The following is a 14,140-nucleotide window of genomic DNA, read 5'->3' on the forward strand; positions in this document are numbered from 1 at the left end:
ACTTTGTCTGCAAAGCTCGCCTTCTCCTGGCCTGCCTAGTCTTTCGCGGAGATCAGCTAAAACATGGCACCAAAGTCGAAATCTATTTTCAGGCAACCAGGCGTAAAACATTTTCAGCTTGTCCATCGGTCGCAGCGAGATCCCCTTATTCATGACCCGGAAGCGAGCCAGCATGTGCTGAAGGCGGTCGAGAGGGGAAACGCCAGGAAGGTGCGTTTTGTGCTATTCACCTTGCGCTGAGCATCAAATTTCTGTGCAGGGAAAGACTCGTGCGGACCTCGAGCTTTCCATAGATCCCAAAGACCTCGAGCACGATGGTAAGCGTGCAAACATCGGAGAGGCGGCGGCATACGGTATCTACTTCGACGATACCGACTATGACTACATGCAGCATCTGAAGCCTGTTGGTGTGCACGAGGAGGGCGTGGAGAGCATCCTCATTGAGGCGCCCTCGCAGCTGAAGGCGAAGAGTGGATCCAAGGCGAAGGAACCCATCACTTTACTCGACCTCCCGGCAGAGGCTCTGCCTTCGGCTTCGGAGGTACCGAGGAACTATGAGTCCCAGCAAGCCGTCCCGTCCTCAATAGCAGAGTTTCAGCCGGATATGGACCCGCATTTAAGGCAGGTCCTGGAAGCTTTAGAGGACGACGAATTCGTGGACGAAGAGATTGGCGATGACTTCTTCGCAGAGCTGGTGGCGCACGGCGAAAGAGGGTCGGACGAGTGTGTCGACTTTGACTTTACCGAGGAAGGTGTAGAAGAGGGCGAAGAATATGCGGACATGAGAGAAAATGACGCAGAAGAAGGCGAGGGCGAAGGGTGGGAAGCTAGGTTTGCTCGTTTCAAGCAGGGACAGAGGGCGGTTGCAGTGGAATACGGCTCCGACCTAGACGAGTATTCTGATGGCGGCGACACTATCGGTACCCTCCCCCAATTATCCGTCATTGGAGGCAAGAAGCGACGCAAGGGAGCGTCTGATGCATCGGGTTACAGCATGAGTAGCTCGTCTATGTTCCGTAATGAAGGTTTAACCACCTTGGACGAACGCTTTGATCAAGTAAGCCCCTGCCACTTTTATTGGCAACGATTGAAATCAATCCACATGCGGTGCTTCAGATCGAAAAGGAGTACGAGTCGGATGAAGGCGAGGGCGAGGACGATGTTGGTTCGGATGATGACTCCACACCAGAACTCCTCACCTCTCGTGAAGACTTCGATGATATGATGAGCGAGTTCCTTGAGAATTATGAGATCTTCGGCGGGAAGATGCGCCCCGTCTTGGCAGGAGGCACCCCTACGGAGAAGCTGGATACTATTCGCAAAGCTTTGGGTGAGGCGAAGATCCATGATGGCCAGGGTAGCGCGAGCGATGAAGACATCCTCATGCCCGTCGACGTAGACGAAGGAAAAGACAGATGGGATTGCGAAACTATCCTGTGTATGTTTTGTTCGTTGTATGACGACGTTTTCGCTAATTTCGTTGCAGCTACATATAGCAATTTGGAAAATCATCCACGACTTATCCGTGCCCGCCAGACGAAGCCCGTGCCAAAAATCCAGCTTGATCCGAAGACCGGTCTCCCGACTGTTAACGGACACAAACTCTCACTGGGTCCCCCGAAAGGCAAGCAGATCAGTACCATAGAAGAGGAGGATGGGGATGACCATAAGCGTAAGCTGACGCTTTGGCACTTCGTCAGTATCCTGACCTCGGATGATGCAGCGGCACGCGTCACCATTGCTCGGTCGAAGAACGAGTCAAAGGAAGAAAAGAAGGCTCGCAAGCTGTCTGTCAAATCCGAGAAGCAGCAGCGCCGTGTCGAGAAGAAAGCGACCAAGGAGCAGTTTTCCTCTGAGATTAAGCAGCAGACGAAGCGGTTGTCCGAGAGGGAGAAGACCAAGATGCGTAAACTGTAATATGTTCTGCACGAGTATGTTATGTGATTGTATCTATGCTTCCAAACTATAAGCCGTGATCTACTGAGGGTAGGCCTAATTATAAGTGGTGGTACAGTGATGCGTGCTTGCAGATACAAATGAATACGCCCGTCATGAGTCCAGATATTACAACAATTATGAACAGAATGAAACAATTGAAGATAAGTGCGAATGCTATCACCAGTCCGGCCAGAGCTCCAAAAGATTGTTGCCCTCTTCTTCGGGGGCGTCGTGCTGCTTCATCCAACGATCGGGGACCTATGGGAACATCAATTTCCCTTGTGTCGTTGTTGTCCAGCATGCCACTCACCAAAGGGAAATACCTCTCCATGGCACTCAGGAAACGTTGTCTGTATTGCTTGGGGCCTACGATCGTTGGTTCTCCCCTGTTCGCACCGCCGAGGAAAGCTGAGTCCTTAACCCAGCTCTCGAGCTTCTTATCCCAAGTGTACGTGCGAATGTAGTCTGAGAATAACCGTCAGTAATTTAAATTTGAGCGTCGTTGTTCATAAACTTACCAACAATGCCCACAACCAACTCGTTGTTGGTGCTGTCGACCCCGACAACCAACGAATAGTCCATCACGTTGATGTCGGCAAGGAATCTGCTATCGTTGTAGAGGGCTCCCCGAAGGATGCGTTTTGAGTGTTCCCGTAAGTAGAAAGGCGCGAGGTGCGCAGCTGCAACAGACGTCAATACCTACTAATGTTACTCAGTTGAGGTACCACTTACTCTCAACCAAATTTTCGTCCAGAAGCACCTCATTCTCCCGACCAGTGGACCGAACATGACGGTTTCTCGTAGACCCTTTGAGGTCATAGATCTTCGAGAACCGGCGGTCGTAGAAGAGGTTCTCCATTACGAGCAAGTTCATCTGGGTGGGCTTTGACTTGATTCCCTTGTCCTTATGCGTCTTCCTGAAGCTGATTTTGTAGCAACCAAAGATTTTAGCAAGAAGAGTCGGACGCTACAGAAGGGCACGTTAGCGGCTTCGCGACAGCTTGGGCGACATACATACATGAGCGACTACAGCCGAGGACATATAATCAAAGTACGCGGGCGCAAACGTCTCCATCGCTTGAAGCTCCGCTCTTGAGAGCTCTTTGGCAATGAAGCGATCATCTATGATTATCGTCAGATCATGTCCTGATAGCTCACGAAGAGCTACTTGCCAAGGGTCTTCAGAAATGCAGAGCCTGACTTTCCTCCACTAGCGTCCCACTTGACGCACCTAGCGAGGGATTCGATGAGACTCTTCTCGCAGTCATACGTTCTACGCAGTGCGTCAAACTGTTCGGCGAAAAGCACAGTGCAGCTGATGGTAAGACCACCGCTTTCGAAGGCTACGAGGGACTGCTCAGCTGACGCGACCCATCAATGAGACAAGATACTCACAGATGGCCCAAGGGTACTTCGACGATGGAACGCGTAGTTCCTCCGTGGGATCTGCGTCGTCGGTGGAGTCGACATTGACCACCCCCCAGGTAGATGTTGAATCTGCGACTGAGTGATCGTCCGGCATAAAGGCTTCGCCTCCATCGGTCAGCTTTGGCTCTCGGGCCTGACGCTTCTCCGCACGAGACTTCGTTAACATATCCCGGTATTGGGGAGAGCTATACTAAGTTCTCAGTATTGAAAAAACGAGTGGTTCGGAGTTTACCCACTTCAGCGCGAGAGCAATAATCGAGGTGGGCTCGTCAGTTCTGACCACCATGGACGAATCACGGAAGATATGCTCAGGATCAGACATGGGGTCATCGTCATTGGGCTGACGAGTGGCTTGTGTCTGCTGCGGCCAGAAACCGGCAAGGGTCTTCAGGATCGAGGTACGCTCGCCTGCAGCGCCTGCTAGGTCCAGCTCGGGAGGAGACATCGCAGGCGTACTCGGGATAGGTGGCATAGCAGGCGATGGCGGTGCAGAGTTGATAATCTGGGCATCAGGGGTGGGGGGCTCAGCCAACTTGTCCTGCTCGGGAGCGACTAGGACAATGGCCAGCTGCTCCTGTCCCGACGCCCCATCCGACCCTGCAGCAAGAGCAGTTTCTTGTCCTGAACCTTGTCCGGCGTCGATACTACCAAGTGGAGGTGAAAGCGAGTTCTTTGGAGATCTCTCGTCCAAGCCGATCTCATCTTCATCTCCTCCGCCTTCGTCGTCCGCTTCGCTGTGGCCGGAATCGTCAGACTCCTCATCCTTTATTGCATCCTTAATGCTCTCGAGGATCTCCACCCTCGCGCGTGCGGTCGCAACCGGGCGAGCTCTGCGTCCCCGAATGACGGCGTACCGACGACTGGAGCGTTCGTTGTCACGGTTCATGCGTTCGAAGTGCTTCGCAATGTTAGATACCTTGCTCCCTGGCGCATTAGTCCGCTTGGTCGTTGACTTAGCACCTGAACTGGCTGTTGGGCGAGACACAAGCAGCCGATCCCTGGATGGTACAGCACGAAGCGTTCCCTTCCCCTTGTTCTTAGGGATGAATGGACCAGTGGAACTCTGTTTACCCGGAGGCGGAGACACTCGGCCGCCTCTGATCGTTGCGTCGGTGTGCATGCGGGAGAAAGTAGGACGCTTATCTGGCGATGAACGACGAGATGCTGTGCGGGATTCGAACGAACCGATCATGAGACTTGGGATGCGGCTCGTGTGCTGTGTATGGCCAGCGGTCCTTCTGGTGTGCGTGAGATACTTTGGGGCAATGTTGGCAGCATAGCCGTATTCGAAGTCGGACATCGACGACTTCCTCGTAAGGAATTGCTGACTCCTCTTGCCTCTGACGCGTGAATGTGCAGAAATCTCACGGGATGTCTCTTGCTCGCTCTCAGATATCGGATTTGTCGGTTGTAGAGCAGTCTTAGCCAGTTCCTCGACACCCTGCGGGGGAAGGTACTCCTGGTATCTCTTGACCAGTTCAGCGACGCTGGGGTGCTGTGTTGTTCGCCTAGGTAGTCGCGATATAATATGCGATAAACGTTCGCCAGTGTGTGACTCTTCGTCCACCTCAGGCTTCGCAGCATCAGGCGCATCCTGCGCAGAGGTCAACAGCTCTGACATGGCAGAAGTAAAAGACAGGCATACTGGATGGAAAGAGGCGTTTTCTGGAGCACTGCGATCGCCCGCTGGCGCACCGATAGTCGAGTCGCTCTCCGGCTCAGACTTGGGCGACATGGGTGCCACATCCGGGCCTGGCTCTGTGGCGGGTGTGACCAACATGGGGCTCGGTTCCGCCTCACATTGAGGGACTGGCTCTTCAGTGATGGACTCAGTTTCCGACGCTTCGGACGCAGACGAAATGAATGAGTCGCCGGTGACCCTCCTCATCGTCCGACCGCCGTAGTCTTCGGTCTCCGAGATGTTGGCCGAAGGGCCGTGGAGGAACTCCAGTTCTCTGCGAGGCCATATGGCGCGCACAGAATCAAACGCTGAGAGCCGCCTGACATTTTTATCGGTCAACTGCGTAAGTCTCGGCTTCGGCAGCTTATCGAAGTCAGCCTGCCAGGCAACGATGAGATCCTGCCGCCTCGCGCGCACTTGATTGAGAGCTAATGTGTCCGTGGGTGATGAGTCCGTGTAAACCTTGTTGATGAACGTCGTGACCTCGTTTTTTTCCGCCTCGGCGCGAAGGATAAGAGCATTGATCTGCGTGGTTAACATAGCGTCGGCTTCCTCATCTCCAGTAGCAGCGTCGATGTTGATCAGCTTCAGATCGTCAATGAGAGCAGAGTACCACACGTTGTTTCTGTGGTGTAGCCTCTCAAAGTCCCTGTTCTTGATTTCAAGCTGAGCCTCTGGTCGAACACGGATGCGCATGGGTGGGTAAACGATCTCGTGCATGATGATTGGGTCTGCTTGGAAGCGGACGGTCATTCCCTGGTTGGCAAAGTAACGGATATGGTGCCGGTAGATGTTGTGCTGACAGCCTGCACCTTGCACGAGTTGGACATCGGCTGGATAGAAGTGCAATTCGAGGAATTTCGCGAAGGAATACCTCTGCATCTCCTCCGAGACAGGGATGAAGGGGGTCGCGGAGCCACATACTCGACATGCACTCCAAGTAATGATGCTCTCGGGGGATGCATGCGCATGATAGCCCATAGGGTCATTGATCTGGCCGTCCCACTGTTCGACAGCGACAAACAAACGCGACTCGTTATGGACGTAGACCCTGCAGTGGCGAGCAATTGGCTGACCGCAGCGATTACCCCCGCAGATCGCCTTCGGGTCGAGGAACTTGATCAAGGTCTCCCGGACGGATTTCTCGATAAACTGACCGAGTGTGCAGTCATTGTTTCCGTAGAAGGTGGTATAGTGCAACTGGGGCGCGAAGCAAGCGCGGTGTAGACCGTACTCGGCGATCGGTATTGTGAATTCCCACATGCTGATACACTGATACTTCTCGACATCGAAATCGTCCTTGTTTTTGCGGAGGTACCATTCCCAGATTCGACGCTGCTCCTCATGCTGCCATTTAACATAACTGAGACGACTTTCGAGTGCGATATCCTCAGCAGACCTGGGTTTGATGGGCTGCTCCTCAACGATAATTGGTGCAGGTGAAGAAACCATTGAGGAAGGCATCGAGGATGATAACGAAGGCGCGCGAGGGAGAGTGAAGTAATCAGGCTCTGAAGGGGGCAGGATTCCAGGAGTAGGAGTTCGGGACATGTCCGGTACCTGCAAGGAGTCTATCTGGGCGACAAGATCGCTGGTATCCACAGCTGCTGGTATAACTACGCCCGGAACAGATTGCTGAGTGGCCGTCTCCTCTTGGTGGTGACCAGCACGAGAGGGCTGCTCTTCGCGTCGTACTAGATCATCCTCCCATTCCTGCTTTACCCGGCGTAGCTCGTCGTCAAGCTCTTTCATACGCCTGATAGGATAGGGAGGTGGGAAGCGAAGGGTAGCAGACACTGAAATAAACGTCTTCTCGTACGGCTCCAGGGATTCCTGGATGCGCTTAGACAGGCGTCTTTGCTCCGCTTCTTCACCTTGGAGATCCTCCCCATCGGGCGAAGGAGAGTCGACCTGCGTGAAGGCTTCTTCTTGAGTTAAGGGGGAACTGGTCTTGGTCGGAGACAAGACGTCCGCGATTGACGTGACGGCAGCGGAAGGAGTCGCCGTCCTCGATAACGCAGGCAGAGTGATGACCGAGTCCTTCCAAAGGTGCGTCTCCAGACGAAGATTCCGTACTATGAAAGCGAGGAAGCGAGTGACCTTTTTCACGCGCTTCAGAACGTCGATATCGCCGCCGCGAAGGATGATAGTGCAGCCCATCTCCCTATTGCACCCCTCGAAACGCATGTAGGTTTTCCGGCGACCGGGAATAAGTGGATGGTCGAAGGTCTGGATCTGGAAGTTTGCGCAATGTCCGAGACGAGGTTCCAAGGCGAGTTTGTCCATCGAGGAGAAAACATCGCACTGTGTCATCCGAGAGACGAACTGGATAGCACTGGGTTTTACCGCTCGCGCAACGGCAATTTTACGATCAGCAAGCGCATCAAGGACCAGCCTCGACACGGACTTCTCCACCAGAACGACGTGCGGGCGGAGCGCCGCTATCCGACTCGCGAGATTCCCCAGGTAGTCCTTTTCTTGCAATAGGATCTGGCCGAAATGAACGTACTGCCCTTCGATACGGTGAAATTCGAGAGGGAAAGTAACGAGCATGATTCGGGGATTACGCTGCTTTTGCGACATGTTCCTATGAGCTACGTTCTTCGTAATGACCGCACCATCGACGTATTCGGAATTCTTGGGAGAACCGCCAGGTATCTTCTTGATTTTCACATAGCGCCGGACGTCCATGTCAGCCCCTTGGCGATGTGGTTGAGCGGCGAAGGTCAATTCTCGTGCGATACGCAGCGCAAGCTTCAGGAGTGTCTCCTCCCATTCTCGAATATTGGGTATATTCTCGGTGGTCAGCATCTGCCGTAGCATAATACGCAGATGGAACATGGAGATGGTATTGAGCTCCTGCGCATACCTAAGCGTACCAGTAAGTAAAGCTCACGTATACGGAGTGCTGATACGCACGCAGTGCTTTCCCGCCGCGTTCGCCAGCCTGCTTCACCGGCCTCGATTTCACCCAAGCGACTATGAACCCGGCTACGGACGAAGGACGGTCCATGTAGCTCGGCGAAGGAATTATAGCGTGATCTTATTCCTCCAGGGCTGTCGAAGCCGGATCCCTGGTCCGGCGAGCTAACAGGGAATGCGATAGTGCTGGAAGAACCACTCAGGGCGACAGGGACGGTAACAGGAAATTCTACAGGCGTCTTCAAGACGTTGGCGAGAGGGGGTTGGTCGGCTTCAGCTTGTTCAGTCTCTGACGCAGGCTCTTTCTCCTCTTCTGTCAGAGTACGGCGGAAAGGAACGTGCTGGGGAAGGTCGCCTAAATCCGGGGTCCCGGACCTCGACCCCAAACCGCTGTCATCCGAGCCTGCATACGGACGCTTCGTCTCGGCAATCGAGAAGAGACTAAACGAATCATTACGCCCGAATAATTGAGAGGCAGCGAAAGGGGACTGAGGAAGATGTGCTAGATTGATAAATCTCGCGTCAGTACCCAGCTGGTGCGCGGCGAATGGGGAAGTAGTCGATGAAATTGAGCGCGAGTCGTCCTCATCCTCGCCAACAGTCTGCAGCTTATCGAGACACAAGTTGCATACACGTATAGCGCCATCCTGTCCGAAACGGTGGCCTTTGATAATATGAGAGGCACATCTTGAGCAGTAGACTTGCCCTACGAGGATGTTAGCTCGGCTCTTACATCAACTGTTCAGACGCGTACCGCATATACGGCAGTGGTGTTTCCTTCGCCAAGCGGTGAACACACTCTTGCAGTCATAGCATTCCTTGCACAGTTCGTCGTCCATCCAGTAATCACGAGAAAGTCCTATGGGACGATTAGTGCATCAGTCCCGTGTTGAGAAATAAATCAGCACACCTTCTCCACGTAGTTTACGTATCACCTTGGACACAGACGCGGTTCTCTTGATATTATTCATACTGGCAGTCGTTCGAATGCTACGTGCGTCACTGTCGGGCATGGGGAAGCCAGGGATGAATGTCCCGTAGCCAGAGTTATCGTTGCCATCGGGAGAGTATACGGAAGCTCCTTGTGAAGGTGTTCTCTCAAGTTCGCCGAACGCAGGAGGAGGCTCTGAGATGGCTGGCGTCGCCGACACTGTAGGCTGCGCTAGGGTCTTGGTGTTAAAAGTGGGTAGGGGGTTCCTGCGCTCCGCATTGGACTTATTGGATATATTTGAGCTGGATGTTGGTATAGACGGCCGTCGAAGCTCAGGAGCAGAGCCATTCTGTGGGGCGTTTGCATTGCTCGAGGACGGGGCAGGGGTGGAGGAGGTGGCGGAGGTTAATGGCGCGGCCAAAGTGTTCTTTACTTTGGAAAAGATAGAGGAGACTATTGCATAAGAAGAATTGTCATGTTCGTCTTCCTCCGCAAATGGGTTAAAGGAAGTGAGGGAAGCGACATCTTCCAGTTTCGAGCTGCTTCGGGATCTGGTAGAAGCGGTGCGTCCAGGGGGAGGAATAGGTGTGACGGACTTTGGCGATTCCATGAGTACAGCTCCCGTCATAATAAATCGTGAGTTGCGTTCATAGCATGAGAGTCATGACGAAAGGGAGAGAAAGCTGCGGTGGCTTTGACGGTAGTGGTGAATGCTAGCTCAAGACAGCCCGAAATGGGCATCATTGAACGTCTCGAGGTCTCGGAGGTGCTGGAAGCGTGCAGATAAGTACTGTACCCATTTTACGACATCAAACACGCTAATGCTCAGACCACCGCTATATCCTGTCTCTTGCTACGCTGTCTGTGCCCGGAAAGTATTTCTTTATTTCTTGCCAGCATGAATGCCGTAAGCGCCTGACGCGTTCATCAAGTCATGTGATAGACGCTCGTCGAACGCGTACATGCTTGCCGCATGCAGTGCAATGCTTGTCTTTCCATATCCAACGAGGTCAGTGGCGGCCTCGGTATTACAGATTCTTGCCTGCAAATCAACGAAGACTAGCTGTGAGATGCCTTCTGGTCGACGTTCTTACCTCCCGTTCAATAAGATGTAGGATACCGCACCACCATGGATGACGATGATGCCGATTACATGCAAGGCAGCGAGGACGAGGTGGGTCGGTGTCCGATGACTTTGAGACCTGAGATCGACGTCCTAGTTAGGACTACGGCTTCGACTACTCCGATGATGGTTCCGGGGATGAGGGTGGGAGTGCTGATATCGAGAACATGTACTATACCGCCAAGTGTGAGTGTACCGCAATCATGCTCAGTCAGTGAGGCTTAGTCTCCTACAGCGAAGAAGGAAGATAATCCGGAGCAAGCACTGAAGGAGTTTAGAGCTATTGTGGAAAAGGAACAGGAGAAGGGAGACTGGTATGTCTTCGAGTTCTTGCGTATAACGATATCTCTTTCAATCTGCACCAGGGGCTTCAAAGCGCTGAAGCAGTCGACCAAAGTGCTCTTCCTACAACTTCGGAGACCACAAGACGCACTGAAGACATATCAAGAGCTGCTGAAATATACCAAGTCTGCAGTGACACGCAATTATTCCGAGAAGACTATCAACGGCATTTTGAATTATGTCGGTGGTGGCAAAGGCGGTCCTGTGGACGTAGACACTCTGGAGAAGTTCTATCAAGCGACGAAGAAAGCCCTTCAAGAAGCAAGGAACGACGTGTGTCTCCAGTACCGTAGCTTATCCCGTCTTCACTGACCAAGGATCTCAGCGGTTATCGGCCAAGACTAACCTCAATCTTGCTAAGCTCTGGCTTGACCGAAAGGAATACCCGCGGCTAGCAAGAGTAGGCTTCCTGGATGTGCTATGGGCGACGCGTGTCTCATTTCTTACACAGCTTCTCCGCGACTTGCATCACGCGACCAACGCCGATGGCGAGGACCAGGCACAAAAGGGTACCCAGCTTCTTGAGATCTATGCCCTCGAAATTCAGATGTATAACGAGACCAAGAATTTCAAGAAGTTGAAGGCATGCGTTACTAACTGGCACTCGCGCATGAAGTACTGATATCCGATATCAGGAAATCTATAACGCCGCGAATTCTGTGCGATCAGCTATCCCACATCCACGAATCCTTGGTGTCATCAAGGAGTGTGGTGGCAAGATGTGGATGGGGGAGCGTAAGTCGGGAGAGCCAAGTCGCAGCTGTAAACTGACGGCCACCTCAATAGGCAACTGGGCTCGTGCAACCGAGGACTTTTTCGACTCGTTCAAGAACTACGATGAGGCTGGTTCGCCGCAACGTATACAAGTCTTAAAGTATCTTGTACTTGCCAACATGCTTACGGGCAGCGAGGTCAACCCATTCGACAGCCAGGAAACGAAGCCGTATGCATCTCGCGGATGTCCAGCATTGCATACGCTGACATGTCTTAAAGCTACAAGAACGATCCACAGATCAAGGCGATGACAGATCTGGTGGATGCATACCAGCGTCGCGATGTCCATGCGGCTGAGAAAATCTTGCGAGGTGTGTCTCCGTATCCCCGTCTCAGGCATCGCAAATATTGCTCACTCCTAGACTAGAAAACCGTGCCACGATCATGGACGACCTATTCATTCGCATGTATATTGGCGAGCTCTTGCGTAGTTTGCGTACTCAATACTTGATCGACCTCATCAAGCCGTACACTCGTCTGGAGTTGTCTTTCCTTGCGAAGGTCAGCCGCGCGACAGGCGTTCACATTGCTGCTGACCTGTCATCGTATCAATAGCAATTAAATGTCGAACTAGAGGAGGTCGAGGAGCTTCTCATAGGGTTGATCCTGGAAGGCAAGGTCGAAGGCCGAATCGACCAGGTCGCTATGCGTCTGGAGCTGGACAGGAAGTGCGTAATTGTCATCTCTCAACGTGAATTATTTCTCATTCATGCTCACAGGCAAGCGCTCGAAAAGAAGCGCTACACTGCTTTGGAGAAATGGACAGATGCTCTCGAGTCCATTCACGCTGCAGTCATTAATAAGGCGCCCGGCGCAAGCAGAGGCGGCCCCGAGGCGGGCATGTCCGCAGAGATGTTTTCGTCCCGCGAACTCGAGGCCCGCTGGGGTTGACCGCTCGTTCTCTCAATTTTCAAATCTTTCACCTTGTCTTGCGGACAAATGTACCAACAGCTCGTATTGCATCAATACCACCCTGTTATGCTATGCTGCCTCATGTGTGCTGAGAAGCGTCTCGCGGGGGGATAACGGCAGTAGCTGTGTTTTCTGCTGCGCGCGCTGTTAGCGGCCTGTAGGCGTAGAAATCAGGCAGTGCAATTACTTGTCGGCCTCGCAGGCGCTTAGGGTATCCCACTAACCCGCACCCCCTTCCAGCCGTCTCGGCCGCCTTGGTCAATGTCCGGTAGAGGCGTACGTGCACTGCACCTTGGCTTCATGTTTACGGCGAAGCGTCAAGTTGTTGGCTGCAGCTGGGGGACGGGGGCTCTAGACTCGCGGCGCACTTGCGACTGCCACTTCGTGAACCCGCGTCACGAGTAACGGGATGCTCGCGTGAACTTCATATTTCTCGGCGCAAAGCCAGTGCTCGACGCTATCTTCTCGACCGCTGTGCTTGCGAACTGGTATTCTGAGCCTGTAAGACTAACCATGGCGCAGACAGGACAGCCAAAGTGGGACCCGGAAGACTCTCCCTTGCGAGCCTTCTCCCACGGCGGGTTTTTCTTTACCGTTGACATGCGCAGTCAGGTGAGGGTATTTGCGATAAAGGACCTATATTCAGGGCCGAGTACGCACTTCAAGTTGTGCGACGGCACTCTCAGGGTTTGCGGCGCCTCTGCAGCCCAATGGCGTTTTCTTGAGACCGCACGCGTTTGCGGAGGGGTCCCTATCCCACGTAACGCTGTCAGTAAGGGATGATGCTTCCGATGGTTATTTTTTTCTGATGTCTCACGAGATACCCCGTCGAGTGTTGCTTGGTCAGACGCAGAAAGACGGGAGCAGCAGGCTGTGAAATCTCGACTGCAACAAACTGATATGAGCTGAGAACCTGATAGTGCCGAAATTTTCAGTATGCGAACTAGAGAGAAACTGTCAGCTTCCACCACCTAAGACCATCGACGCCCCGGGAGTACCAACGCTGCTCGGGCTACCGCTGCACCAGGCTGTATGCTCGATACCGTACTTGCCTTTTCCGTGCAAATTTTATTGACCAGCAAATAACTTTGGAAGGATATTTAGCCGACACAGCCGCAGCGTGTGCCTTCTTATGCGTGTCAACAATCTAAGTTAGATACGCATTCATCTGTCGGAACAGACGCTTATTCCGTTAACAAACCTTCAGTATAAATGGTGCCGCCCGTCCGTTTGGACACCCTTCTCGTAATCTCCATTCTTCCGGGCCCTAACCACCAGGTTCCCACAGCAAAGGTTTGCATTATTGTGGAGCATCGGTGTCCTCGTCCATTCAGACCCTGCCGTCTGAACCGGAGCGCAGGAGGGTGAGCCAAGGCCGGCTCAGCGTGGTCTGAGCTGAATATGTCGCCTGACAGTTCCTGAGATCAAGACCTGAATACGGATGCTATTAGTGGCTGTTGTAATTCTGAACGCTATGCAACTGTACCAAAGGCAGAACCATAGTATCATCGTGCTGGATTGCGGGGGCCGTGACTGGACGGGTTGTCCGAACATGCGTCGAGTCTCTTGATGTCCGGGTGCTGTGCGTTTTCTGCATTAATATTTACATTCAGCGTAGTATTGCGATGGCGTATCCTGAGCAGTCCATCACGAACCCGGCAGAGTCATCTATTTCCCGGGATACGGCAAAGTGGAGTATAAATTGCTCACATGACAGGTCAAAGCAGTCTCACTCTAATTTCCGCGTTGAGCTCGGGTCGGGCGAGGGTATTTGCAAAGGAGACCCTGAGAGCAGCCTTAGGTACGTACTAATAGCAAGGTCTCGCTTCCGGCGGAGCCAACCGTGTTATGCCTGTCAATGATCCGGCGGCATGTACCAGTATCGATTTCATGTGAGCTTAATGTTTCATTTGGGCGTCCAGGAGCATAAAAACCGGAAGGTATTGTCATGAAGGATTAGAGTAATCTAGACAAGAGACAGCTTCGCTCCGCTACGCGACAAATATTGTCCCGGTAGCAGCTGTTCTCGCGATCGAGGTTGGCGTCTTCGCGGCTAGTGTATGCTCACTCACTTGCATTCCCCGCCCTA

General features: G+C 53.0%; 3 protein-coding genes across 3 annotated transcripts; 2 read left to right on the plus strand and 1 right to left on the minus strand.

Moving 5' to 3' along the window:
- Positions 1–63: 63 nt before the first annotated feature.
- Positions 64–1,917, plus strand: PHACADRAFT_85106 (uncharacterized protein; the record flags this gene model as incomplete). Its single annotated transcript, XM_007390804.1, has 4 exons — positions 64–210; positions 260–1,057; positions 1,117–1,438; positions 1,487–1,917. 4 exons carry the CDS (start codon positions 64–66, stop codon positions 1,915–1,917), a joined length of 1,698 nt encoding a protein of 565 aa, XP_007390866.1.
- Positions 1,918–2,115: 198 nt separating this feature from the next.
- On the minus strand, positions 2,116–9,510 carry PHACADRAFT_190619 (uncharacterized protein; the record flags this gene model as incomplete). Its single annotated transcript, XM_007390805.1, has 12 exons — positions 2,116–2,196; positions 2,249–2,403; positions 2,457–2,618; positions 2,671–2,905; positions 2,957–3,060; positions 3,107–3,117; positions 3,170–3,281; positions 3,334–3,551; positions 3,603–7,916; positions 7,967–8,675; positions 8,724–8,828; positions 8,880–9,510. The coding sequence occupies 12 exons, from the start codon at positions 9,508–9,510 to the stop codon at positions 2,116–2,118; spliced, it is 6,837 nt and encodes a 2,278-aa protein (XP_007390867.1).
- A 399-nt stretch (positions 9,511–9,909) lies between these two features.
- On the plus strand, positions 9,910–12,120 carry PHACADRAFT_248076 (uncharacterized protein). Its single transcript, XM_007390806.1, has 13 exons — positions 9,910–9,965; positions 10,016–10,074; positions 10,125–10,209; positions 10,259–10,337; positions 10,389–10,638; positions 10,691–10,765; positions 10,817–10,948; positions 11,001–11,100; positions 11,152–11,308; positions 11,359–11,450; positions 11,507–11,640; positions 11,695–11,807; positions 11,859–12,120. The coding sequence occupies exons 2-13, from the start codon at positions 10,030–10,032 to the stop codon at positions 12,028–12,030; spliced, it is 1,434 nt and encodes a 477-aa protein (XP_007390868.1). The 5' UTR covers positions 9,910–9,965; positions 10,016–10,029; the 3' UTR covers positions 12,031–12,120.
- The last annotated feature ends 2,020 nt before the right edge of the window (positions 12,121–14,140 follow it).

The sequence above is a fragment of the Phanerochaete carnosa genome (assembly GCF_000300595.1).
Source record: "Phanerochaete carnosa HHB-10118-sp unplaced genomic scaffold PHACAscaffold_1, whole genome shotgun sequence".
NCBI classification, from domain to species: domain Eukaryota; kingdom Fungi; phylum Basidiomycota; class Agaricomycetes; order Polyporales; family Phanerochaetaceae; genus Phanerochaete; species Phanerochaete carnosa.